Source organism: Anomalospiza imberbis, chromosome 5 (genome assembly GCF_031753505.1).
Source record: "Anomalospiza imberbis isolate Cuckoo-Finch-1a 21T00152 chromosome 5, ASM3175350v1, whole genome shotgun sequence".
In the NCBI taxonomy this organism is placed as follows: domain Eukaryota; kingdom Metazoa; phylum Chordata; class Aves; order Passeriformes; family Viduidae; genus Anomalospiza; species Anomalospiza imberbis.
The window spans coordinates 14,183,129-14,207,634 of record NC_089685.1 but is presented as its reverse complement, the minus strand read 5'-3'; the positions used below and the strand labels follow the sequence as shown (position 1 = coordinate 14,207,634).

Sequence of the window (24,506 nt, the reverse complement as noted above, 5' to 3'; positions counted from 1 at the left end):
CCCAGCCACATCCATCCTTCATACAGACTCCTAGGCATTTATTTAACGCTAAACATTTTCCCTGGGCGCTGAGGGGACTCTACTACCAGCCAACGAAGCCTTCGTGTTCCCCAGCAGAGGCCGGGGCACTGACGTGAGAGGCTGGGGCGCAGGGGCAGCTCCAGCACAGTCATTCATTCCTTGCAGCTGCCCCAGCGCCCCTGGGAACGCAACAGCGCCGTGTGCTCCCAGCGAATGCGACACAGCCTGGCAGTGGCTGGTCCAGCCTCGCTGGGCCTCTCTGCCTGGGCCAGACCTGGCCGTGTATGGCAGCCACCATCACCAGGAATGGCACTCCTGAGCCACGTGTGCTGGCACCACAGTACCAGGCAGAGTGGGGATACCAAGCCTTGCGTGTAACAGTTACCAATCCCCTGGTTCTTTGCTGGGTTTTGGCCTTACCACACAAGTATGCACCACTGTCCGTCCGTCCGTCCACCCATCCATCCTGTCCTTGCAGGGGCCCGGCTCCATCCACTCTACCGGCAGAAGGTAGGATTAGGTCAATAACCCCATTCCTTCATTGTTTCTCCACTGACAGGGGCAGGGAGGGGGGCACCCGATTGGTGATTCCCCCCACCCATCCGCCACCCCCTTCGGATTATCGCACCCTGCCCAGAGCCCGTTCCCGACGCTGGAAAGAGCACAGCCGGCGGGCCGAGGGGTTGGAGTCCCCGGTCCCCCGCTCGGGGCTCCCTGGCTACAGCGGGACGGGACCTCCCCTTGCCTCCCACCCCGACTCTGCTGCTCTTCCTCGACGGCTGCGCTGCCTGCCCCCGCAAAGGGCCGGGCTGCCCCAGGGCGGGGGGCCGGGCGGGAGGGGCTCGGCCCAGCCCCGCGGATGCGGAGGGGCGGAGGAGGAGGAGGGGGAGGAGGAGGAGGCCGGGGGGCACCCGGCGGCGCGGGGCCGCAGTCGGGACCGGCGGCGCCTGCGTGGAGCGGCCGGAGCCGCGGCTTTCGGCGGCGCGTGGAGGGGCAGCCGCGTCCCGTCCCGTCGTGTCCTGTCCCATCCCATCCTGTCCCGTCCCGTCCTGCCGCCTGCCATGGGGCGCCTCCCGCTGTACCTCTGCTGCTGCCTCGGTAATTCCCGCTCCGCTCCGGCCGCCGTCGGGGCACGGCGGGCTGGGCGCGCCTCTGCAGAGCCCGCCGGGGCGGCTCGGGGCGCCCAGCCCGGCCGCGCTCCCGCGTCCCTCTCTCACCCTCTGTCCCCCTCTCTCCCTCCGCGGCCGCGCAGCGCTGTGGCCCGCGGCGGCACAGGAGCCCGAGTACAGCTATGGCTGCGCCGAGGGCAGCTGCTACCCCGCCACCGGCGACCTGCTCATCGGCCGCGCCGCCCGCCTCTCCGCCTCCTCCACCTGCGGCCTCCGCCAGCCCGAGCCCTACTGCATCGTCAGCCACCTCCAGGTGAGCGCCGGGCGCGGGCGGGCAGCGCTCCCGGGCACCGCGCCGGCCGCCGCGCTCGGTGCCGGCGCTGGGCGGGCATCGCCTCCTGCGCGGGGCTGCGCGGGGTGCACGCCCGCGGGCAGCGCCCGGGCCGGGGCGGCGGGACAAGCCGCCGCCCGCGGGTGGGAGGCGCGGGCAGCGGTGCCCGGTGGGGCAGCATCGTGCCCCGTGCGGGACCCCACACCCTGGGTCCAGGGAATCCCCCGCGGCTTTCGGCTCCGATCCACCTTTCACGATCGAGGCCAATAAAGAAGAAAGAATGTGCCGCAGTAAGTTCAATTAATGCTTTATTTCCCGGCTCGCTCGGAGCCGTCTAGACAGCTTCCTAAAGGAGACTGGGCTATAGGGCCCGGCAATGTTTTGTCCACAGTCCCCGTAATGTAATTACATGTGTATGGTCCCGGAGTGAAAGGAATCAAATGAGGTTGTCTCAGCACATCTGGTGAGCTGTTGTTTTTTAAAGCCAGAAGCAGCTCACCAAACTTAAAATCTCTGAGAGAGAAGGGATGGTGGAGAAGGATAAACTATCAGTTATACGTGGAGCTCTGTTGAACTGAAAGTAAAGGGATAATCTCCGGACCAATTACTGTGGAGACAATAGGGCCGGATTCTGGCACTTGGAAGGAAAACCACAGGAAGCCGGAGAGGCTGTAGCACTTGACTCATTTGTGCCCTGAAGTTACCAAGTCTCCCTTCTTCTTTTCCCCACCTTTAGTTTTACCATATAAGTTCTGTCTAATAGAGTTAATACTTTATTTGATGTGGGGTTTAGCTTCACTGAACATTTTCAGTGTATGCTGGGATTGACTTTAACAACATAAGCATCTCTGGTAGAACAAAATAACAAAGGTGCTTTGTTACATTTTCTTGTCTCAAAAAATGTTGAACTGCCATTGTAAAAAGCATCAGTTCAGAAATTGTCATGTGCCCAGATTCCTGATCTCCCAGCCCTGGTTCAGCATTTGGCATGTCCCTGGATATTGTGAACCACAGTGTGTGGTATTGAAGAAACCTTGGAATTTGCCAGTGTCCTCTTAGTAACATGGGCTGTGGCTGCACTGAGTGCTTGGCAGAATTGGGTCTTCTAGGATTCAGTTTTGGTCAGAGAAGGAGGAAGTTGCAGCATGAAGTGAGGGGGGAGAGAAGCCTGGAGCAGACAGTAGAGAACGTCTTCCCTGGGACCCCTGCCCTTGCCATTCTTTCTGCTGCAGGAGTGTTGGAGGGCTCGTGGGAGGTGAAGCCCTGAGCTTGGGAGGAGCCACTGAAGCCAGAACGGTGAAATGGAAAGCCTGTGTGGTGCAGACCTGACAGCTGTCACGTTCTTGGCTGATAAAGAATAGCATTTGTCTCCATAAACATGCTGGAGGAATGATGCCTGTGTAGCTTTCGGCAGGGATGAGTTGTGGGTGTGTTGGGGCTCCTTCACTGCCATCCAATGAGCTCCGCTCCCTCATCTGCCCTCTTCCGTTGGTCTGGGCAGGAACCCTCCCTTTTGGTTCAGTTTGCACCCTACCTTGCAATCAGAAAGTGGTGGTTTTAGGCAGAAGGACAAATGCAAAAATAGCACTGTTTGTAGTAATAGCCATGATGAGGTTTTGTCCCCTGGTGAAGAAGCTTCTGGCTTTCCCAAGCAGCACATCCCAGACTTGTTCCAAGCTGGTTTTGCTTGGGCAGACCTTGTAATGTGTGCAAATGGAGCTTACGTACACAGTTTGGAGTTGCAATACCAGCTGAAGACGCAAGGTTTGGGTAGGAGTTTGACAAGCTGAAGTCAGAGAAAAGGGCTAAATCACAGAGGGCCCCTTGATGTGCACTAAGCCTCATGGGAGGTATCACTAATGCAGGCAACTTGCATCTCCAAGCCAGCTTCCAAAAGCCAGAATTATTTCACACAAGTTGTTAAGATGCGGTTTTGCATGCGTGCATTTTTACAGAAGCAATTCAGCATTTTTCTGTAGATGCTGCCATTGGTTTTGAATTCCGCTGGAGAATACGTGCACTGGAAGAGATTTCCTGAAACTGCAATTTTCATTGAAAACATGCTTCCCCTAAAAATGAAGTTTATGGAATTCCTGGCATATTTTTCATTTGGCAATTTGCATTAATTCATAGAGGTAAAAACACTTAGCATTTCAACAAAACAAAAAAATCTTTGATGACTCCTGCAGGCAAAATGAGTGGAATGTGATATGGATGGAAAATACTCTTATCTGCAGGAAGCAACTATTGCCCCATGGATAAAATCAGTAATGCTGATTATCGTGTTGTTTCAGGAGGACAAAAAATGTTTCATATGTGATTCGGAGGATCCTTTCCACGATACTCTCAATCCCGACAGTCATCGCATTGAAAATGTCGTCACCACGTTCGCTCCAAATCGCCTGAAGCTCTGGTGGCAGTCGGAAAATGGTATGCGGTTTGTCCAGGGCAATTTCCGGGGCTGACAGCTGTTTTCCCTCCTTTTGTTTAAGGGTACCTGTGGGTTTGCTCTTATCTCTGGCCTGGTGATTACTGCCCTGTGAAGGATCATGCTGTGTGAGGAGCCATGAGTAAAACTGGCTGCTTTTGTGTGCCCTGGAGAGGTCCTTAATCTGTAACAAAACCCCTCGAGTCCTCCGGGAGTGCTGGAAACAGCCGTCCAAGCACTCCGCAAAAATCCTTTCCTAAAGAGAAGAGTTTCCCACACTGGCCTCAGATCTCCCTCATATTTGGGCAGCAAGAGCGGAGCAGCCTTCCAGGAGTAAATATCCCAGGGCTTCCCCACGCTGCGGGCTGGAGGCTGTGGAAGGAGGGGGTTTGGGCGCAGAGCTGGCTCCTGCCCTGCCTGCAGACCTCCAGTTTCCTTTTCCTACCCCAGGACAGTAAAGCCAGGGATATCTCTTACCCTACAAGCTGCCTTCTCCCTCCTGAGCTCCCTGAATTTCTGTACCATTTGCCAAACAATAAAATGAACTGCAGAAACAAGCCAGCTCGTTAAAAACAAAAATTGCGTATTAGTTTGGTAGGGTTTTTGTTTTTTCTTTTAATCCTTCCTCTGCCTGTTTTATTTTTCTGGTTATGCTTTTGGCATGCCTTCATACACAAAGGCAGCGAGGGTTTCTCAAACAGCAGTCCTGAAACCTTAAAGCCAGCTGCACAGGGTGGGATTTCTGCAAATGTATTGGCAGTAGCTGCCTTATTGTATATGAAAAAAAAAGAGGTAATATTTGTAACAGTTTTGCTGCCTGTTAAAGAAAGATTTTCATTAAGTCCTTTTTAACCATTTAGATCAACTGCTTGCCTCCAGCAGTTCTCTTCCAGCATTCCAGATAATTCATGTTTTTTGCAACGGGCTTGGCAGCATTCACACAGAAAAGTTTCTTAGCTCATAAGGTCATGAAAATGTCCTTCAACAATAAAAAACAAATGATTCTTTCTGTCCAATTCATGTTTTCAGGCATACAGTATAAGGGACTATTGCTGCATGCTTCACAGAAGGTTACAGCTGGTCAAAAATTTAAGTGCCTTATTGTTTTATTATTTTCATTTCTTACCCTTTCTCCTTTCTGTAAATCTTGATTTTATTTTTTATTTCTAACTATAGTATAATTAGTATCCAGCTGTTTCGAGAGCTCTTTTCACAAGGCAAAATAATATTTCTAGCTGTTTTTCTTCCTTTCTGTGTAGAGTCCTTGACCACAGGTTTGGATACAGCAGTTTGGAAAACCTTTTTCCTCTTACCATTTTCTTAACCCTTGGGACTGCAAAGCAGGGCTGTGATGGTTGCTTTAGGACTGTCTCAAAACCAGGTTATTAAGGAGCTGTTCTTGTGGACAGGAGAGTCCAGAGTGAGTGAAACATGGTGGGGAATGGCCTTCCCCAGACATCAGTGAGACTGGGGGTATTAGGGCTGCAGAAGCTTGTGCTGCTGCTGCTGCCAGAGAGGCTGGGGTGTGGGAGAACAGCCTGTGGCCACCACACGGATCTGGGCTCAGCATCCCCAGCTGGACTGGGGGCTTTGGTGCCAGGACCCAGCTTGTGGTGGTCCCATCCACGCCTCTGTCTCAAATAGCACTGCAGGCTCACGCTCTGGGTGTAGCGCGTTTGGCGCTGATCAGGAATCCCATGCGCGATACTCTTCAGCAGGTTCTTGGTGTCTCCCCCTCTACCTCAGGCATGCACTAAGCCATCATATTCCTTTTCCATGACAGAGCCATGTGGTAAAGAAAATAGTCTCATGCCAACAGAATGAAGAGCTTTGGCAAAATTCAGATGTGGAGACTGGCAGGTGTCCTTTTTTGCTGAACACCTTCTTTTCTCTGCCCCTGCAGGTTTGGAAAATGTGACTATCCAGCTGGACCTGGAGGCTGAGTTTCATTTCACTCATCTCATTATGACCTTCAAGGTAAAGAAGCCACCCCCGAACCCTAAAAGACAAGGAAATGAGAGGTCTCATAGTCTTTCACATCTATTTGATATTTGGGATTTTGGCTTTGTCTGAGCTGTTTGGCCTGAATTTTTTGGAGCTGCCAGCCATTAACCAGTGCTGAAGTCATGCAGAAAGGCTGAGTTCTGATTTGTCTTTGAACTCCAGTGAGGCTGCAGAAGGAGTCATGTTGAAGCTGGGTTTTGTGTTGGTGTGTCTCTGGTGGTTGTATTCTAGAAGATTGTTAGCTAAGTAGCAAGGGGTTTTTTCCTGAAAAAAGTTGGCCATGGTTACAGTTTTCCTTTGGCAAATGGAAAGGTCTTCAGGAAGAAGGAACATCTGTACACAAAGTGTCTTTGTTTTTTCACAAACAGATGTCTTGGAATGGTTGTTTATGTCCTGTACATTCTCAACGCTCTTCCCATGTGGACAAATTAATCTCTTTATTTTTATGCATCAGCTTTCTAGGACAGCTGGTTCCTCTTTCCTGTGGCATCAACTAGGGTTTCTCCCTGTGCCTTAAGGTGGTGGCTGAAGTGGAAGATGGTCATTTCTGCTGAAGCCAGCAGTGAGGGACCCCCAAAAGACCCCTGACACTGCAGCCATTGTATGCCAGTGCTGGGGCTTGGTCTGCTGTCAGGAGGAAGACTGCAGGGGAAAGATAGTTTTAATGATGCTTTGTGGCCTTTGTGTGGTAGGCAGTTGAGCGGCCTTACTTCTGGTTGCTAAATTTTTTTGTTGGGTGAGATACTAGTTTCTAAGTTGGGTGATATTTTCAGCCAGGAAGCAGAGAGAAAATTTCTTTCCAGCTGTGACTGAAATGCTTTTGTTCTTGGCTCTGGGAGGTCCTCCTCTGAATACATAAAACTGAGGAAGAGGTTGTTGGCATTTCTTGGTAGGTACAAGCTAGGGTTAAATAAATATCTGGTTTTTGAAAGGCAGCACAAAAATGAAAACATGATTTTATTTAGGTCAGAGAGATTAAAAATATTTTCAAAACTTTGAGTTTGTTGTTCTAGAGTTGAATACATGGAGGTAAGAAGGATACTGGTTTGTGTGAAGCAAATGCATCCTGCCAGAGTCTGGGCAAGGGCAGCTGGAGGGTCACAGGGGACTGGGGCAGTCAAATGCAGCATGAGTGGATGAAGCTGAACCTCTCAATCTCCATAAAGAAGGTTTTCTTAAGGCAGCGCTGAGGATAGCTGGCACTGAATGTCAGAGATGCTGCAAAAGGTCAGGTGGTCAGACAAAGAGAGGAAATGCTGGGGCTTCTCTGGGCGTCAGAGGTACCTGCTCAGCAGTAACTTCGGGGCATCAGAGCTGGATGGGAAGCACTGCAGTGGTCTCCTGCTCCCAACAGTAGGAGAGGAGGCCCATTAGGTCCTTTGTAAAAGATCAGGCAAAGAGGTGTAGCATGGAAGAAGGCTCTGCTGCTTTCCACAAGCTGTGGGAAAAAATCTTTTTGTCTTTGTAAAGCTCTACTTTAACGCCCACTTTTCAGAAAGGGTTTGGAATAAAAAAAACCTTACAAGTTTTCTTGTTTAAGTGTGTTTAAGCACTTGGCCACTGGATGCGGTCTTTTGAAGATGGGTAGTCTGTGGTTTGGTGAGTGTTATTTCATGTATCTACCTCTGAGAAGAAAGTGGAATACTATCAGAAAAGTATTTCCAATATTTTCACATATTGGAAATAGTCGGTGCAGGGAGAGAGATTAAAATCCAGACGTGTGGATTGCTCACACTAATAAGATTTAATGTAAATGCAAATAATAATTAACCAAATGAAATCTCTTGTTTTTCTTACTGTTAGACATTCCGTCCTGCTGCAATGTTGATTGAAAGATCATCTGACTTTGGGCAGACTTGGCACGTTTACAGGTATTTTGCTTATGACTGTGAGAGCTCATTTCCTGGGATTTCAACTGGACCCATGAAGAAAGTGGATGATATAATCTGTGATTCCCGATACTCTGACATTGAACCTTCAACAGAGGGAGAGGTCAGAGACAATTTTTCTAATATGTTTATTGTCTTTTCCTTACAAATTCAGATTCTCTTATTTTTGAAGGTGAATCTTTCGTTGTTTGATTTTTCCTCCAGGTAATATATCGTGTTCTAGATCCTGCTTTTCGAATTGAAGATCCATACAGTCCAAGGATTCAGAGTATGTATGCAGTTACCTTTCAGGCTGATTTGAGAGCATTTCAGCACTTACTTGCTTACAAAAACTAGTAATCCACTAGCAAAGTCATGGATTAGCCCTGATAGCAGTTTTGAAGTCATATGAATACCTTTATGTATCATGATGTGATGGGAAATAAACATCAGTGTTGTGAGTTCAAGGGATTGCCATTGCACACTTCTTTGAATTTGGTCTTTTTCTTAATTGATCAGGAATTTATTTTCATTAAAAACTCCCTTTCTCCAAAATACATGCAGTTGCCAAGAGAAACCTTGGAATGTGACCCTGTAATTGTACAGTAGTCAGAAAGCAAATGAAGAGAGCTACCAAGGTACTTACTTCATTGTGCATTTCCAGCTAAAATCAGTGGGGTTGTGTTTTATTTTTCAGAACACAGTCGTGACTTTGGAACAGTTGGCCATGGTAGCACTGCATGGCTGGACCACTCGCATGTGGTCATAAACCACAACTTGTAGTGTTCGTGCATGGTCATGGCAGTCCATGAATGCAGAGGTAGAGAGATCTCTTGCTCAGAGAGTTCTGTTCTCTGGCTTAAAGAAAAACCTTGTGGGGCTTTTGGCCTGAGGGAACTGCAGTGCTTGGCCTTAACCTGACCTCTGATTTAATATGCATTCTCAGGCTGGGTTCATGTCCCTCAGTGTAAAGCTACCTGGAGCAAAAGGAAATATGTGAACTAGAGGAGTGTCAGCTCGTTGCTATGAGTTTAATGTTTTTTTTTTTTCTTTACTCAACATTTTAAAGGAGAAACTGCTTTCATGGTCTTGAAGTGCTTTGTCAACCCTAGTTCAAGGCTCTAAGAAATTCCATAGGATTCACAATATCAAAGTAGACATGTGGATGGTATTAATTACTGCAATATTGTATTCCCATGAATTATCCCTCAAGAAGTTCTTTGTATTTGGTCAGTGATGGAGTGTTACTTCTTACCACAAGATGTGACTAATTACATTTGCTAGGAAAGTTGGGCGTGTACAAAAGAAGAATTATTTGTCTTTGTTTCCAGCTAAGACTTTTTCCAAAAGTCTCATAACTCAAATGGCTCCTGGTCCACTTGGCAGCAGTTTCTTGATATCAAGTCCTTACCCATCTTATATTTTAAAACCCCAAAGAACCAGTGTCTTTTAGATAGTGCTTTTCTCCTTGCCTTTAACGTTTGTGTATGTGTCTGTGCATGTCTACAATAAAATAGACCATTATTTAAAATTATGCTTAAACTTACTTACACAGTTATCAACCTGTAGTAAAATAATCAAATTTCTTTTTTTTAATTTGGGGAGTGATGTGTAGGTGCTGAAATTAAATTTGATCTAATCTGCCCATAGGAAGCATGCTTAGGAAGTCACTCCTGGCTTCCTCCCATTCAAAATATTATCTGGTAAATAATTCCAAAACAGGCTTGCTGGTTAGGTATTTTGTGTGTGTCCCCTGCAGACCTATTAAAGATCACAAATCTGAGAGTCAAATTCGTCAAGCTGCACACGCTGGGAGATAACCTCTTGGACTCCAGGATGGAGATCCGAGAGAAGTACTACTATGCCATCTACGACATGGTGGTTCGTGGGAACTGTTTCTGCTACGGACACGCCAGTGAGTGTGCGCCGGTGGAGGGCTTGGATGAGGAAGTGGAAGGAATGGTAAATATTCACACTTTTCTGCTTAAAACTCTTCTTGTCTGTGCTTCTTTTAAGTGATTTGAGCACAAATGTATAGATGACACTCTGTCCCTTACCTCTGCACGCTTGATTTTCAAACAACAAAGCTGTTATAATTATACCTTCTTGGCAAACACATCTGTCATTATTGGTATTAATCAAACACATATCTCAGATTAGGTGATAATTGTTTTAAAATTCCTTTTCTGATTATGTTAAAGAGCTGATGAAATTGAAAGGTAGGAATGAAGAAAGGGAGTGTAACCTTATTAGGTCAGAGACCAATGTATAAGTTAACTTGCTTGCCTTAAAATTGAAGTGGAATAGAGGCATCAAAGGTTGAAACACCTGTGAATCAAACATAACCTGTGTTTATTAGTTGTTACCAGCTGAGAAGTCGAGGCTGTAGTCCTAATAAACACAAGCCCTGAAGGAAAACCCTGATTGCCTCCATGGTATGCTGCTGCTCAAGTGCATCCCTTCTGGGGTCTGCTTTTTCCCATGGTTTTTGCATGACAAGCCATACTAGCACCCTGTTAATGGGTGAGTTATTAACCGGTTGGAGATGTGGAAGCATGTGCTACAGTTGTGTGGGGTGTCCTGGGCTGCAGGGTGCTGTCGAGCCAGGTACGCTCCATTGCCTGTGTTTGGTCAGTGTCTCCACCCAGGCTTTGCCTTTAGCATCGTGGCTACAGTGCTGGTAGTGCCAGTGGTCTGTGGCAGCAGCTGTCACACAACCACTCTTGGTCTGCTTGATGCTTGTTCTGTACGCAAGGCAAAGGCAAAGCCTGGGGCTGGTGGATAAACAAAGTCATCCATACTGGCTGTTATCTTTGCTCTGAGAACCAAGGCAGGGTTGGAAAGAGGGCACTGGACTAGTGACCTGCTGATATAAATAGATGCATGTTAATAGCTAATTAACAGCTAATAAACAGCTAACTTTTAGTTCCAAGAGGTTTCTGTGATTATTGGGGCGGAACTGTTTATTTCTGAAAGCATTTATTCAGGCAATAATTCCAGTAAAGAAAGAAGGACAAATTTGTATGAGGACACTTGGGCAGGTAAAGGACATTCCTATGGTCCTTTATGCCTTTTCTAAATGCAGTTACATGGATTAAAGTCTCCAAAAGTATATGTCCATTGTGTGCTAGCTTTATTTTGCATTCATTGTAGAATGGTTTGGGTTTGTTTTCCTTTTTCGTTTATAACCAACTCTTTTTTTCATTCTTTTTCTCCTTTTTTTTTTTGGAATTACAGGTTCATGGTCACTGCATGTGCAGACATAATACCAAAGGATTAAACTGTGAGCAGTGTTTGGATTTCTACCATGACTTACCCTGGCGCCCCGCTGAAGGTCGCAATAGTAACGCATGCAAAAGTGAGTTGGACTAAAATGCAGAACTGGGTGCCACGACTGTTACATGCTGTTACTTGGGCTTGTATGTAAAACCCTTCATGTTCTTTGGTTGACACCAGTGTGTCTTTTCTGCAGAGCTGCGCTTCCCCCAGGACTCTTACTCTGCTTTCTGTCTTTGTCACAGAGTGCAACTGCAATGGCCACTCCAGCCAGTGCCACTTTGACATGGCTGTGTACATGACGACGGGGAACACCAGTGGGGGAGTGTGCGACGACTGCCAGCACAACACTGTGGGACGCAACTGCGAGCAGTGCAAGCCCTTCTACTTCCAGCACCCGGAGAGAGACCTGCGGGACCCCGACGTCTGTGAGCGTAAGTGCAGCCCCACTCCACAGGGTTTCCTGAGGAAAGGTGGCTGTCTTGGAGGTCTTGAGTGAGCCTCAAGACTCACTTTTTGTTTTCTCTTTGAGAATCTGGGAATTTACCTGGTCCTTGTGTGTCCAACCCACGCCATGTCAAACACAGCAGCTGAGTTTCAGTAATTCAGTGTGAGACTTGGCCTTTAATTTTGTAGCAGTTAATAAAACACGTGTGATGCTTCCTTCTTAGCTTGCAACTGTGACCCAGCTGGCTCCCAGAATGGTGGGATCTGCGACCGCTACACTGATTTCTCCACCGGCCTCATTGCCGGACAGTGCCGTTGTAAATTATTTGTCGAGGGGGAGCGTTGTGACCTCTGCAAAGAAGGTTTCTATGGCCTGAGTGCCGATGACCCAGTGGGCTGTCAGTGTGAGTAAAAACATATGTTCCTTTATGTGTGATCAAAAGCTCTTTGAGGAACTGTTAGTGCCAGGAGAAGCTGGTTTGTGGGATGAATGTTTTTTCCCTTTTTTCATGTTTTGGCTAAAGGAAAAACATTACTGTGGATTTGGTGTAGCTTGGAGTCCACCAGCCCTTAAAATGCAGTTCGCCATTTGATCCTTCTAGTGTATTCAGTGGAAATAGCATAATCCTCCTTATTTCTTTTCAATTATTAGTCTCTAGGCCAGAGAAGTTTTACTGGAATGGGTGGTAGGCAAAGAATTAAATTAATTTCTGTAATGGGGAATTCAGGGGAAAATTTAATGTATATATTTAAGTTGAATGCTATCTAAAATACGACTCCAGTCCTGCTTTTGACCTGCCTATTTGTATTTCCCAATCTAGCTTGTGCGTGTAATCCTCTGGGTACCCACCCCGGGGGGAATCCTTGTGATTCGGAGACAGGAAACTGCTATTGTAAGCGTCTGGTGACAGGAAAGCAGTGCAATCAATGTCTGGCAAGTAGTTCACCATAAAATAAACTAGGAGACACTGGTGTGAGGGAGGCTGGAGTGTGGGAATCATGGATCAAGGTGCTGGCCACTGTCTCTGGCTGCCTACTAGCCCTATGCCTGACATTCAGGCTGTAAAGGGCACCTTGATATGTCAGGAGCCATGAGGTGTGCTGTATTTTGGGGAGCTGGGATGCACGTCAAGCAGACAAGAGCATCCAGTCTAATTCCTGGGACCACAAGGAGTGAGACATTAGGGTACCTGTGGTTGCTCCGGAAATAAGGGATCTAGGGCAGTTCTGCTGAAGTCCTTGCTGGGGTGAAAGACAAAATGGTCAGGGAAACAGTGTTACCAAAAAAAATTGCTCTCTAAACAGGCCATTATTTTAGGCAGGGATTATTTCACACATATACATTTCCACGTAGTGTTTATGCTTGCTGGAGTGTTATAGAAACACACTGTCAGATAACTGGATGCGTTTGTACAAACACTAAGACGCTCTTATCTAGCAGTGAACTGCATGGAAAAACCAAACAAGTCTGTCTGTCTGTCTGTCTATCCAGCAAGCAACTTACAGAGTAGCAGCCCTGCAAGTGCAGTGCCCTACACCCACTGCCCCATGTGTGGCTCTCTTGCCCTTGAAATGGTCAACAAGGTGGGAGGAGAGCAGGTAGGGAAGTGCTGTTGGTGTTTGTGGGGGTAGACCCACAACCAGGGGAGCAGGATCCATGGGTTGTGGGGCAGTTGGGACAGCTTGTGCTGACAGCTTAAAAATGTGTCTTTGGGTTAGATGGAAGTAATTCTGCACCAGGTTACAGTGCTGGTGATTTCTCCTGCAGCCCGAGCACTGGGGCCTGAGCAATGACATGGATGGATGTCGGCCGTGCGACTGCGACCAGGGAGGAGCGCTGAGCAACAAGTGAGTCTCAGCCCAGCTGCTCTCCTGTAATCGTTCACCCAGCTTCATGTTTTTGTAACCCCAGCCTGCAGGGCTCAATGTGCTCTGCGGGAGCATGTTTGATATCCATCTTTCTGCTTCAGAAGGTGGTAGATCTTGATTGCAGCAAGGGGTGACAGGGACATCCATGTCTTTTCTGTGCTGAGCAATCTCTGTTTGTGCCACTGGTGCAAGTGAACATGTAAAACTGTTTTTAGTGTAGCTCTGCCTTTGTCAGCCAGAGTAGAGCCAGATGTGGCTTAAGCTCTGCCTTGATTGTAACCCAGGGTATAGTCCATGTCAAAGCTTTGCTCTTACGAGATGAAAGCAGGAATCGGGCATGACATGGACATGGACAGTGACATGGACAGGCTGGTCTTGCTTTGCTCCCAAATCTGCCTTTGGCTAATCTGTCTGCCCACTGGTGCTAAGGGAAGCACATTAGCTGCACAGTACTGCTTTGTTGCCCCAGTGGTGCTGCATGGAGTAGGATGTGGACCTGGAAGTGCCCACTAGGGAGATGGACGTTTTTTAGAGAAAATTGTAAGTTTTGAATATGCATCCATCAGTATCAGCCTGGAAAGTCATGGCTTAGATGGCCAGTCAGTGGGGTGCTGGGTAGCCAGCCTGCTCCTCTGACCAGAGCAGTTCTCTGTGTGCTAGGTGTGTGTCCATCCCCTGGCTTGTCAACAGCAGCATGTTCTTTTGCTTTTTCTTTGCTTTTTTTTTTTCCCTTTCCCCTTCCTTCCACAAACTATTTGAAATGTCAGCTTTTGTCTAAAGCCACAGAAGTTTCCCAAGGGGGTCAGAGAACTGTTTCCCACTGAAGCCCATGGGACCACACTTGGGGGAGTGTGGGACTCATCTTAGTGTGACTCCCATGGGACACAGCCTACGGACACCCCATCTGCATCAGGGATTGCTGTGGGAATGTCCCACGGGCCGTCTCTCCTGTCTGCTCCCGAGTGAATGATTAGCCCTTGGCAGACAGCAGTGTGGCTGTAAGGGATTATTTACTCCCCCGTGCTTGCTCCCTGCGCACAGATGGGTTACACCACACAGCTCATAACAGCTCCCCCAGCACAGCTGCTTCCAGGGCTTTGGGGTAACAGCCCAGCCATGGCCCAGCCTGTTTCCCATGCACTGAGCCCGGCGATTGCAAAACCATGTGGGGAGGGGACGTGCAGCATCCTGGCACGGGCAGGAGCAGCTGTGCTTTCCTCCAGCCGCAGGAGGACCGCAAAGCCCAGCTCTGGCTCCTGACTTTGCTCTCTCACATCATCAGGAAGGGGGAGCTTTGCTCTCCTCCAGGCTCCTCTCCTCAGCTGCTGAATTGCTGCTTTCTGGCTCCTGCTCAGGATGTAGGATGCTGTGCCTCACCCAAAATTCATCCCTGTGGTGTAACCCAGGTGGTGGAGTTATTGCCTCTCCAAAGGAGAAGCTTCCCTGCTCCTATTCTGGGACAGCTAAGGCCTTTCTGGCATCTCAAAGTGAACATTTAAGGTGAATCTCTGCAACTTCAAAAGCAGTTTAAATTAGAAATTACTCTTTGTCTGGAGGCTTGAGGAGTCTGGAGAATGTTCATGGAAACCAGAGGCATTTACCTTTAGAAAATATTTCTAAGTTCCACTCAAATTTAAAGAAAGAGGTGCATTTTGGTGGACCAAAAAAATCTTCCTTTCAAGAAGTGTGATTTGGTGTGTGCAAAATTGCAATGTGCTCAAGGGTTCTTTATAATGCAGGGCAGACACACTAGGGACAATAAAACAGCTGAAGGCAGTTTGGGGATAGAGCTGTATTTAGACAATGGTTCATTATGAAAGAAGGGGAAATCTGTGTGTCATTCTGGACAGGCCTTCTGGTGATGGCCCTGACTGCCCCATGTCACTGGTTGTGTCTGTCCTACTCTAAAGCAGCCAGGGATGGTTTTCCCCCTGTGTAGCTGCTGATGGTGACCTGTCTGGATGCTTTGCAGCAAGTGAGAGCAGCTCAGCATCCTGGGGCATGTAGGGTCATGCATGTTCTTGCTCTGCCTGAGACCACACAAATAGATATGCTGCCTGTGTGGCTTGCAAGCTTGGAGCCAAAGGCTGCCCTCAGCTTCAGGGCAGATGTGCCTGTTGGCTAGGTCTGGTAGCAAGTAAAGCTCCCAGAACTCCTGTGTCCCAGGGAATCACTGCATCCATAGCATGAAATCCTCTTGCCATCCAAATAGAGGAAACTACTTGCACACTGCCTACTGGAAATGTTCCTGGTCCATGCTTGCTTCCAGCCTGAGCCTGGGTGTTGTTTTGGAGAGTGATAGTTGTGTTGAGCCAGGTCTGTACCTGCGATTTTGCTGCCATGTCAATAGTGCAGGTGGCCCAGCTGCAGAGCCCAAGAGCCTCTCCTGTCTGCTGTGTTCAGAAGTGCTTTCTCCTCCTGTGTCATTTAAAATGTCATAGCTCCATCACTGTCTCAGCATAGCCAAGATCTGTTGTAAATTCATTGCTCTTCCATTTTAGCTGCTCAAGCGAATCTGGCCAATGTGAATGCCGGCCCCACATGTTTGGACGTCAGTGCAACCAGGTGGAGCCTGGCTATTACTTCATTTCACTTGATCATTACATCTACGAGGCGGAGGAAGCCAACTTGGGTCCTGTGAGTAGCAGTTTTAGTGTCTGGAGTGTCTGGAGAGCTGTGGGAAAGTTGTTTCACCAGTTGGCTCTCAGAAGTGTCTTTTATACTCTGCGTGTTTAGCAATTAAAATGTGAAAAACTGAAATGCATCAGAAAACCATTAACCTGTAGCTTTTCAATCTTAGTATCAATAAATAATGGAGTATTTGAGGGGGGAGGAATTGCAATTTTTATTTTTAAACTTGTTTTTTTTTATCATGACTATACAGTTAGTTTTCTGTCACCATCCCTCTGTACCCCACCACATCCACTTCTCTTATCTCAAGAGAGGTGGGACACAGACACTGGCTCTTCTCTTTGGTGCCACTTCACGGGGAGTGAACAAAGCATATGTTTAAGCACATTGCCACAGTTTTTATGGTTTCTGTACATCAGTCACATATTTTATTAATGACTAAAATCATATTGGTTGTGCAAAAAACTGTTTTTGTAAGTGAGGTTGCCTCTAGCTTGTTTTGCCTGCTGGCATGGTACAACAGGGTCTCTGGCTCTTTCTGTTGCTCATCACACAGCCTTGCTTTCAATTCATTAACAGCAGCTAATGGCCTCCAGCAAGGAGACAGGGAGATGGAAATAATGATTTCTCTAAAGCTGCAGATCCTTGCCTGCCTACAATCAGGGCACTTGGTGCCCTAATTTATTTATTTTGAGCAAAATGCAGGCACATTGCAGTTTCAGCCAAGGCAGAGGATTTTTTGCTCTCATATAACTGCAGAAAGGGAAGGCAGCACAGAGCAGAAGTTGTACCACAGCAGAGAGCACATGAGCTGGCACAGGGTTTTTGGTACATTTGTGTCCACCCAACTGGAGAGGTGGTACCTGAGGCCCTTCCAAGGCTCAGGGATGGAGAAGCCCAGTACAAAAATCCACCCTACCAAACAGAGCAAGGGGATGTGCTGCTGGTTTGCCTTTTGAAACCTTGAGAACAAACAATTTTTAAAAACACCAGTATTGAAAAGCTTTCTCACAAATCTGATGATATTCTCCAAATTCCCAGATAGGGGCCCAACACAAGACAAAATGCAGTGGCACAGAGTGGTAGGGATTGACAGGCAGTGCCAAGCCCCTGTGCTCCTACAGCTGCATGCCCTTGCTCACATCCTGCCTGCCATCCTTTCCGGGGAGCTCTGATCTTTGTGCAAAGCCAAAGGCTAGTAACTTAGAGCCAGGCTCTATTCAAGGAGTGTGAGAATACATGAGGGGACATCCTGAAGTGATACGTATATATGTAGACATTTCCTTGCATTTTATCCCTTTCTACTGAAGCAGCTTCCTTGGGAATGCACAGGATGTTGTTCTATGGAGAGAACTATTTGTGGATACAGATACATATGAAACAGGAAATTTGAGCACCATGTTTCTATTTTGTTACCTTTTTCCTCTTCTTTGCTTTATATAAAAACCAGATAAAAAAACTGACACCTCAGACTGAAAAGGGTGACCCATGTGTTGATTTGGCTAGGAAATACCTATCAAAGATTAGGATCTCTGCTCTTTAGTGACACCCTGCTCATTAAAGCCATGATCTGCTTTTCCAGTGTTATTTTGAGCAGTGGTTTGGTTTGAAACAGCCTGGTGTAGTCAGGGAGCAATTAGCACGCAGGCTTGGGTGGTTAATGGAACAGTGATGTGCCACTGCAGTAAATCCTACTGCTACAAGTACAACGTGGAAATCTGTATGGTGAATGAGATGTCATAGCTGGTGAATTACTCATAGCAAGTTTTTTAATTTAATTCTGCACCATAGCAGAGAAATAAATGAAGAGTTGTGCACTCTTGTTTTGCTTTACCTCTCTTGCATTTGTAATGTTGTTAAGTGAAAGGGCAATGGTGTGCACATGTATGGATTTAAAAGAGAATTTGTGTTGTCTGGGATGCAAACAGTGGATACTGCAATCCAGAAGTCATCCATCAGCAGAGCCCTGCACTTCATGTACTCCCATGGGACTTCCAAATTTAATGGATCAGTATTGAAATACCTGTTCCCTGTTTTGTAGGGAGTGAACATAATAGAGCGCCAGTCCACGCCAGACCGCACACCGTCATGGACAGGCATAGGATTTGTGAGAGTCCCTGAGGGGGCATACCTGGAATTCCACATTGACAACATCCCCTACTCCATGGAGTATGATGTTCTGATCCGCTACGAGCCGCAGGTGGGTCTGTGAGTGTGGGCATTGCTGCCTCCCAGCAGGTGCTGGCTGTCCTGGTGCACAACTGACGTGAGCCTGGCGCTTCAAGGAGTCATCAGGGCTCAAAGACAAGGACAGAGGCTCAGTTAAATGTCTGAAATGTGTGAAAATCCAAAATGATGTTGGCTAATCCTAGTACTATTTGCTTTAGAGTTTGTTTCACTATTGCATTTTTTCAGCACCTGTTGAATGAGCAAATTAAACAAGTTCCATAAGGGCAGATTAGACTATAAATTTGTTATTAGCCAGATCAGATGGGCATTGTGTGCCATAGGAAGCAAATTGCCCATCTTGGATGTTGAATGCCTGCAGACAAGAGTTTGCAACAGTTGGCTTTGATAATTCTCAGAATGATAGGAAAAAGAAAAATCTCTCCATCTCCTAGCCTGTTGGCAGCAACTAACTGCAGTGAATACTCAGATACAGGACCCAGAAGTGAGGGGAGAGGAGGTCACCAAACCCCCTGGTGATGCCATGACGCAGATGGGGCTGCTGGCCACCTGCTCCTTGTAGTCAGCCCACACCTGCAGCTGGTAGATGCCCCATTGGTGCTGCAGCTGTATCCCCATCCTCCCTGAAGCACCGTGACCATCCTGTCTGTGCTCATGCTTTTCCTGGACTGAGCTCTGGATGCTTCCAGGAGTTTATGATAATTACTTGATACTGATGAGCCTTTTTTTTTCCCTAGTTGCCTGATCAGTGGGAAAAAGCTGTGATCAGTGTCTCACGGCCAGGCAAGATTCCTACAGGTAGCAGGTGTGGCAACACAGTTCCTGATGATGATAATCAAGTGGTCTCACTGTCACCTGGATCCAGGTTGGTATAACTGGATGGGCAAAAGGAGAGAAAAAATAAAACATTTAAAAATTGAAGTGCAATAATGTCACGTTTTCAGTTTGCTGTAACCTCTATGAAAATAGGTGAAAATTAATTTCCAGTGGGTTATTACAACCACATTTAGTAGTGTGTCTGTAGACTCAAAGCTTTTAAGTTTATTCTCATATTCTGATACGGTTTGTTCACTGAGTAGAGGGAAGGGGAGGTGTTTGCACAGCCTATGAGTGAACACTGGTTTGACTCTTTACCTTGCTGATAACCTTTTCCGGTTCTGACTTTCACAAGCCTACAAACTGTCTCTTTCACATCGCAGCTTTTGTTCTGTCGGGTCTTGGCTGCTTTCTGTTATCTTGATTGCTCTCTAGGGGCACCTGAAATGCTTTATGGTGCCATACGTTTGAAGTAAGGACTGTTTCCTGTTCCTGATTCAGATACGTTGTTCTCCCGCGGCCCGTGTGCTTCGAGAAGGGGCTGAATTACACCATCCGCCTGGAGCTGCCCCAGTACTCCTCGGTGGATACGGAGACTGAGAACCCATACACACTCATTGACTCTGTGAGCAGAATTTATTTCAGGGATGCTCTTAAAAGCCTGGAAGTTTGCATCTCCCCTGGCATGTGTCTGTGTAAATTCAAAGTAGTATTTTGCAGCGTTGTGCCTTACAGCTGAAGTCAGATTTCTACTGAGCAGTGTAATGCAGCATAGGTTTCTTCAAAAGTTCCTCAAAGTATGTGAGTTTTTTTCCTGCTAAGAGGCTTTTTTGAGGTATTTTGCAGTACTGCAGCAAGTTCACAGACCTATAGTTTCTTTGGGGAGGCTAATGTGTGTCACCTAGGTCATGAAAATCAATGTCAGTGTTAATCTTCTTTAGAATGGATAGAATTTGGTAGATTTGGTAAGAATTTGTCAGATACCAGAAGTATTCCACCAAAACTAGAGAAATACTATCATTCCAAATTCTGTCTGTCTGTTTTCTTTTTTGCCAAAAAAAGGTTAGAAACTGGGATAATACTAAATTTTCACAATTTTGATGGAGGCTATTTATAAGTAAAATTCTTTTGTAGCTTGTTCTCATGCCATACTGCAAATCGCTGGACATATTCACAGTGGGAGGCTCGGGCGAAGACGTGGTCACGAACAGTGCTTGGGAAACTTTCCAAAGATACCGGTGTTTGGAAAACAGCAGGAGTGTTGTGAAAACTCCCATGACAGATGTGTGCAAGAACATAATATTCAGCATTTCTGCACTGTTGCACGAGACTGCATTATGTACGTAACCATCTACTTGTGGGGCAAACTGTGCCTGGGAGCTGGATGGCACTTGCAGGCAGAGCAGTTTGCATGGGGAAGGCGTGTACATGGGATGAGGCAGGGAATTCATGTCCTGTGCCACAGTGCTCACTTTCTCCAATGTTTTTCTCTGCTCAGCATGCCAGTGTGACCCGCAGGGCTCCCTGAGTTCAGTGTGTGACCCCAATGGAGGACAGTGCCAGTGTCGTCCCAACGTTGTTGGAAGACAGTGCGACAGATGTGCCCCTGGCACCTTTGGGTTTGGGCCAAGTGGATGCCGACGTATGTTAAACTTTTGGCTCTGGGCTGTGCTGTGGCTGGGGCCCTGAGCTTATGGCTTGTCATGGAAACTCAGCCCCTCTCCTGCTCTCCCTGCAGCGTGCGAGTGCCACGTCCGAGGCTCTTACAACGCCTTCTGCGACGTGGAGACGGGCCAGTGCCACTGCTTCCCTGGGGTGTACGGGCGGCAGTGCGACCGCTGCCTGCCCAGCTTCTGGGGCTTCCCCAGCTGCCAGCCCTGCCACTGCAATGGCCACGCTGACGACTGCAACCCCTACACTGGGGAGTGCCTGAGCTGCCGGGACCACACAGCCGGACACAACTGTGAGAGGTATGGCACGTGTGCCATTTCCCTGGCCCCTCTCCTTCCCCACAGCAGGGTGGGTGCAGCAGCTGTTCCTCTCTGGTGCTGGTGCTCCAGCAGGTGTTAAGCCACAGGAAAAGTCCCTGGGCCCAGGGAGTCAGAGAAGCACTTGTGGTCCTGGAGACTGATGGGAGTGGGGATCCCCACTTTCCTGCCCACAGCCTTGCACATCACAGCAGTGTCTGTATAAGTAACCAAGAGCACGCTGCGGGACCCTAGGCCTTTGGCGAGCCATTGCAAGCCTTCTGAGAGGACTTGCAGTGGCAGAGCTGATGTCCAACCTTGGGTCTCCTGCTCCTGTGCTGCTGTAAACCAGGTAGATTTGTGTCTGTGGATACAGCTGCTAGGAGTGCGAGTGGTAAGAGAGAGTCATAAGGATCTTTCTGCCCTTTGCTTCTTCACAGTGGTAGAAAATCTGAGATTATTTACAGCAAGGCTGCAGTGTGTTTGCCTGTAGTCCCTGCATGCTGTGTACTCTGTTGTGCAGGTGCCAGGCTGGCTACTATGGAGACCCCATCCTGGGATCAGGTGACCACTGCCGCCCCTGCCCTTGCCCTGACGGCCCCGAGAGCGGACGCCAGTTTGCCAGTGGCTGTTACCAGGATCCAGTCACACTGCAAGTCGTCTGTGTCTGTAGCGTGGGATACATAGGTACTTGGTGGGACTACGGAGGGCTGGCTGGTTGGGTTGAACCTCCCAGGGAGAGGATATGTTCCTATGGGTTAGATGTGACCACAGCACCAGCATCAGTGAGTTGTTGCAGGGGGTTGCCTCACTTGGAAGGTGCCAGGGCAGAGTGGTTTGTGTGGGTGGTGCCAGCATGACCATGAACCTCATCTGCCGCAGTGAGGGATGACTGGTGCTGAACAAAGGGTTGACAGGACAGCATGGAACCGAAGGGATGAGCAGCATGCCTTGGTGCCCTGGGTGGTGCTATCCATGCTCTGCACCAAGTTGCCATGGTCTCACCACGTGCTGTCTCTGCTTCTTTAAACATGATCCAGTTAATGCCCCCCCAGTAATGGTCTTGCCTTGCCGATTACGGGGCTGCGCGCTCGGGAGCTGTGATGGCCATTCCCACTGTGCCTGTTTGTTCAAACAGGCAGTCGATGTGATGAATGTGCGTCTGGCTTCTTTGGGAGCCCCGATGAGGTTGGCGGCGCCTGCCAGCCGTGCCAGTGCAACAACAACATCGACACCACTGACCCAGAGGCCTGCGACAAGAGGACCGGAGCGTGCGTGAAGTGCCTGTATCACACCGAGGGTGAAAACTGCCACCTCTGCAGAGAGGGCTACTACGGGAGTGCCCTGCAGCAGGACTGCAGAAGTGAGTGGGAGACACGGCTGCAGCCCCAGCACCAGCCTTGTCAGGGGCAGCAGTGAGCAGTGAGCACCTGTGTGCTTTTTACCTGGGAGCATTTGGGGTGAAGGAAAAACCATATTACTTTCAGCTGGAGTTTCCTGCGGCTGCCCTGCAGTTGGGTGGGGCTCCTGGCCCCCATTTGAGAGGGAGGACAGAGGCAGCACTTACACTTGCTGAAAGGAGGGAGGATTTTGCAGGAGGAGGGCTTCTTACCCATCTTGATACTGGTCTCTGTTTATATCTTCTCCAGAGATAAGGTGATGGGAGAGGGTTTGGCTTTTGTTTGCACCAGGTCCCTGCCGGTGTGGTTGGGCAGTGGGAATGAAGGCCGTGATAGGAAGCTCACTGTTGGCCAGTTCACCACTTCAAGCAGATCTGCCACCATAGCTGACTAAGGAGAGCTGGGCAGACTGGGCTTCGGTTGTACAGAGGGGAGGAATGGAGAAGAGCAGGGAGGATTGGGCTGGTTGAATGAGGGACTCCTGTGGCCTTCTGTGTGCTGGGGCAGAAGCTGTAGAGGTGGCCAGCCGTGGGACATGAGGAGGGCTCTTGAGCAGTGCTGGGTGTCATTCAGTGTTGGTTCAGCCAGGCCTGGCCACTGGCACTGGGACATGCCAGCATCTGCCCACACCTCTGCGGACTCAGGATAAACTAGATGTGAAGTCAGGGCAGTCTGGTGGCGGGGGGCAGGTTGACGTGGAGGTGCCATGCTCTTTCCCTCACAGAGTGCGTCTGCAACTACCTGGGCACTGTCCGGGAGGACTGCGAGGGCTCGGAGAGCTGCCGCTGCGAGGCGGCCACGGGGCAGTGCCGGTGCCTCCCGAACGTGGTGGGGCAGACCTGTGACCGCTGTGCCCCCCACACGTGGCGGCTGGCCAGCGGCACCGGCTGCGAGCGGTGCGACTGCGACCCCGCGCGCTCCCTCGGCCCTGCCTGCAACGAGGTGAGGGAGCGCGGGCGTGTGCCCGAGGCTCGGCCCCTGCTCTGGTGCAGGGTTGAGCTGCTGAGGGGCTCACACCTCCTGATGGGTTTGCTTTTTGGCTTTGACAGTTCACAGGCCAGTGCCACTGCATGCCAGGTTTCGGAGGCCGGACCTGCCGGGAGTGCCAGGAGCTCTTCTGGGGTGACCCAGGCGTGGAGTGCTTAGGTGAGTCCAACCCTGGTACCTGCTCCTTTTGGAAATGTCTGTGTGGCTGGACACACCATCACATTCTGGTTCACTGGGACACCCCTGCCAGGAGCAGCCCACTCCCTTGGAACAGAGGGAAAAAAACATGGTGGGGTCTGCCCTGGGGTTTTGGTGCCTTGCAGGATGGGACAGGGGGCAGGAGCCTGTGCTTGTCTGTGTTTTTCTTGTCTGACCTTTATTTAGAAACAAAACTGTTTAGAAGCAACTCTTCCTTAAGGATAAGGTTGCAATGCTGTCAGGTAAGCCAGCATGATAAGAAAACATATTACAAGCATTTGAGTTTGAGAATTTTTCTGGAAACAAATTTCCTTTGCCTTTCAATTGTATGTAGCTGAAGACCACTGTCTCTTGTGTCTTACAGACTGGAGGTTTTTTATTTACTAGGAGACTTTCCTTATATTTCAGATAAAAATAAGGAGAAAGCAGAGACCATGCATAGCTACATGCTGCAAAACAGAGCACCATGAAGTAGGTTGTTTAGAAAACTGGATGGCCTCTGTCTTTTCATTATAAACAAGTCTGTTCGTTAGCTGGAAAAGAAACTTCAAACATTGTCCAGACCAGAACAAACTTGTATCCCTGATCTGTTCAAATAGGAGCCTTTGCCAGGAGGGTTTGCAATAGATTAAGGTATTTTTTTCCTGCAGGGAGGAATGTGCTTGCTGTGGTCTTTAATAAATCCCTTACAATAGAGATACCTTAGAGCCCATTGTCTTGGTAGATAGGCAGGTCACAGCTACTTGGTTACTGCGGCAGATGAAAGGACTGGGGAGTTGTCCCAGTTCCTGAGTACATATTGGGTTTCTTGGAGGAAAGGCTGCCTTTGGAGAGGCTGTGTGTGTTCTGACATGGTAAGGGGTGTGCTGACCCTGCTGGCTCCAGGGCAGGGACTGTCTTTTGCTATCAGTTGTCTCCATCGGGGTTTATTGATGGAGTCCATCTGCATACCATAGCGGCAGGATTT

At 48.5% G+C, this 24,506-nt stretch overlaps 1 protein-coding gene across 1 annotated transcript in view; it reads left to right on the top strand.

Annotated features, from left to right (window-relative positions):
* Window positions 1-615: 615 nt before the first annotated feature.
* The window catches only part of LAMB1 (laminin subunit beta 1), a gene marked incomplete at its 5' end in the record, with an annotated part of 42,405 nt that continues 18,514 nt past the window's right edge, over window positions 616-24,506 (top strand). Inside the window, 22 exons of the mRNA XM_068190057.1 lie at window positions 616-1,443; window positions 3,756-3,891; window positions 5,793-5,866; window positions 7,697-7,885; window positions 7,987-8,050; window positions 9,521-9,723; window positions 10,999-11,119; window positions 11,283-11,471; window positions 11,709-11,888; window positions 12,306-12,418; window positions 13,253-13,332; window positions 15,855-15,990; window positions 18,026-18,184; window positions 18,909-19,036; window positions 19,489-19,612; window positions 20,122-20,326; window positions 20,486-20,629; window positions 20,726-20,957; window positions 21,478-21,641; window positions 22,093-22,317; window positions 23,079-23,296; window positions 23,404-23,500. Coding sequence (XP_068046158.1) covers window positions 616-1,443; window positions 3,756-3,891; window positions 5,793-5,866; window positions 7,697-7,885; window positions 7,987-8,050; window positions 9,521-9,723; window positions 10,999-11,119; window positions 11,283-11,471; window positions 11,709-11,888; window positions 12,306-12,418; window positions 13,253-13,332; window positions 15,855-15,990; window positions 18,026-18,184; window positions 18,909-19,036; window positions 19,489-19,612; window positions 20,122-20,326; window positions 20,486-20,629; window positions 20,726-20,957; window positions 21,478-21,641; window positions 22,093-22,317; window positions 23,079-23,296; window positions 23,404-23,500 — 4,009 coding nt within the window. The remainder of the gene's footprint in view (window positions 1,444-3,755; window positions 3,892-5,792; window positions 5,867-7,696; window positions 7,886-7,986; window positions 8,051-9,520; window positions 9,724-10,998; window positions 11,120-11,282; window positions 11,472-11,708; window positions 11,889-12,305; window positions 12,419-13,252; window positions 13,333-15,854; window positions 15,991-18,025; window positions 18,185-18,908; window positions 19,037-19,488; window positions 19,613-20,121; window positions 20,327-20,485; window positions 20,630-20,725; window positions 20,958-21,477; window positions 21,642-22,092; window positions 22,318-23,078; window positions 23,297-23,403; window positions 23,501-24,506) is intronic.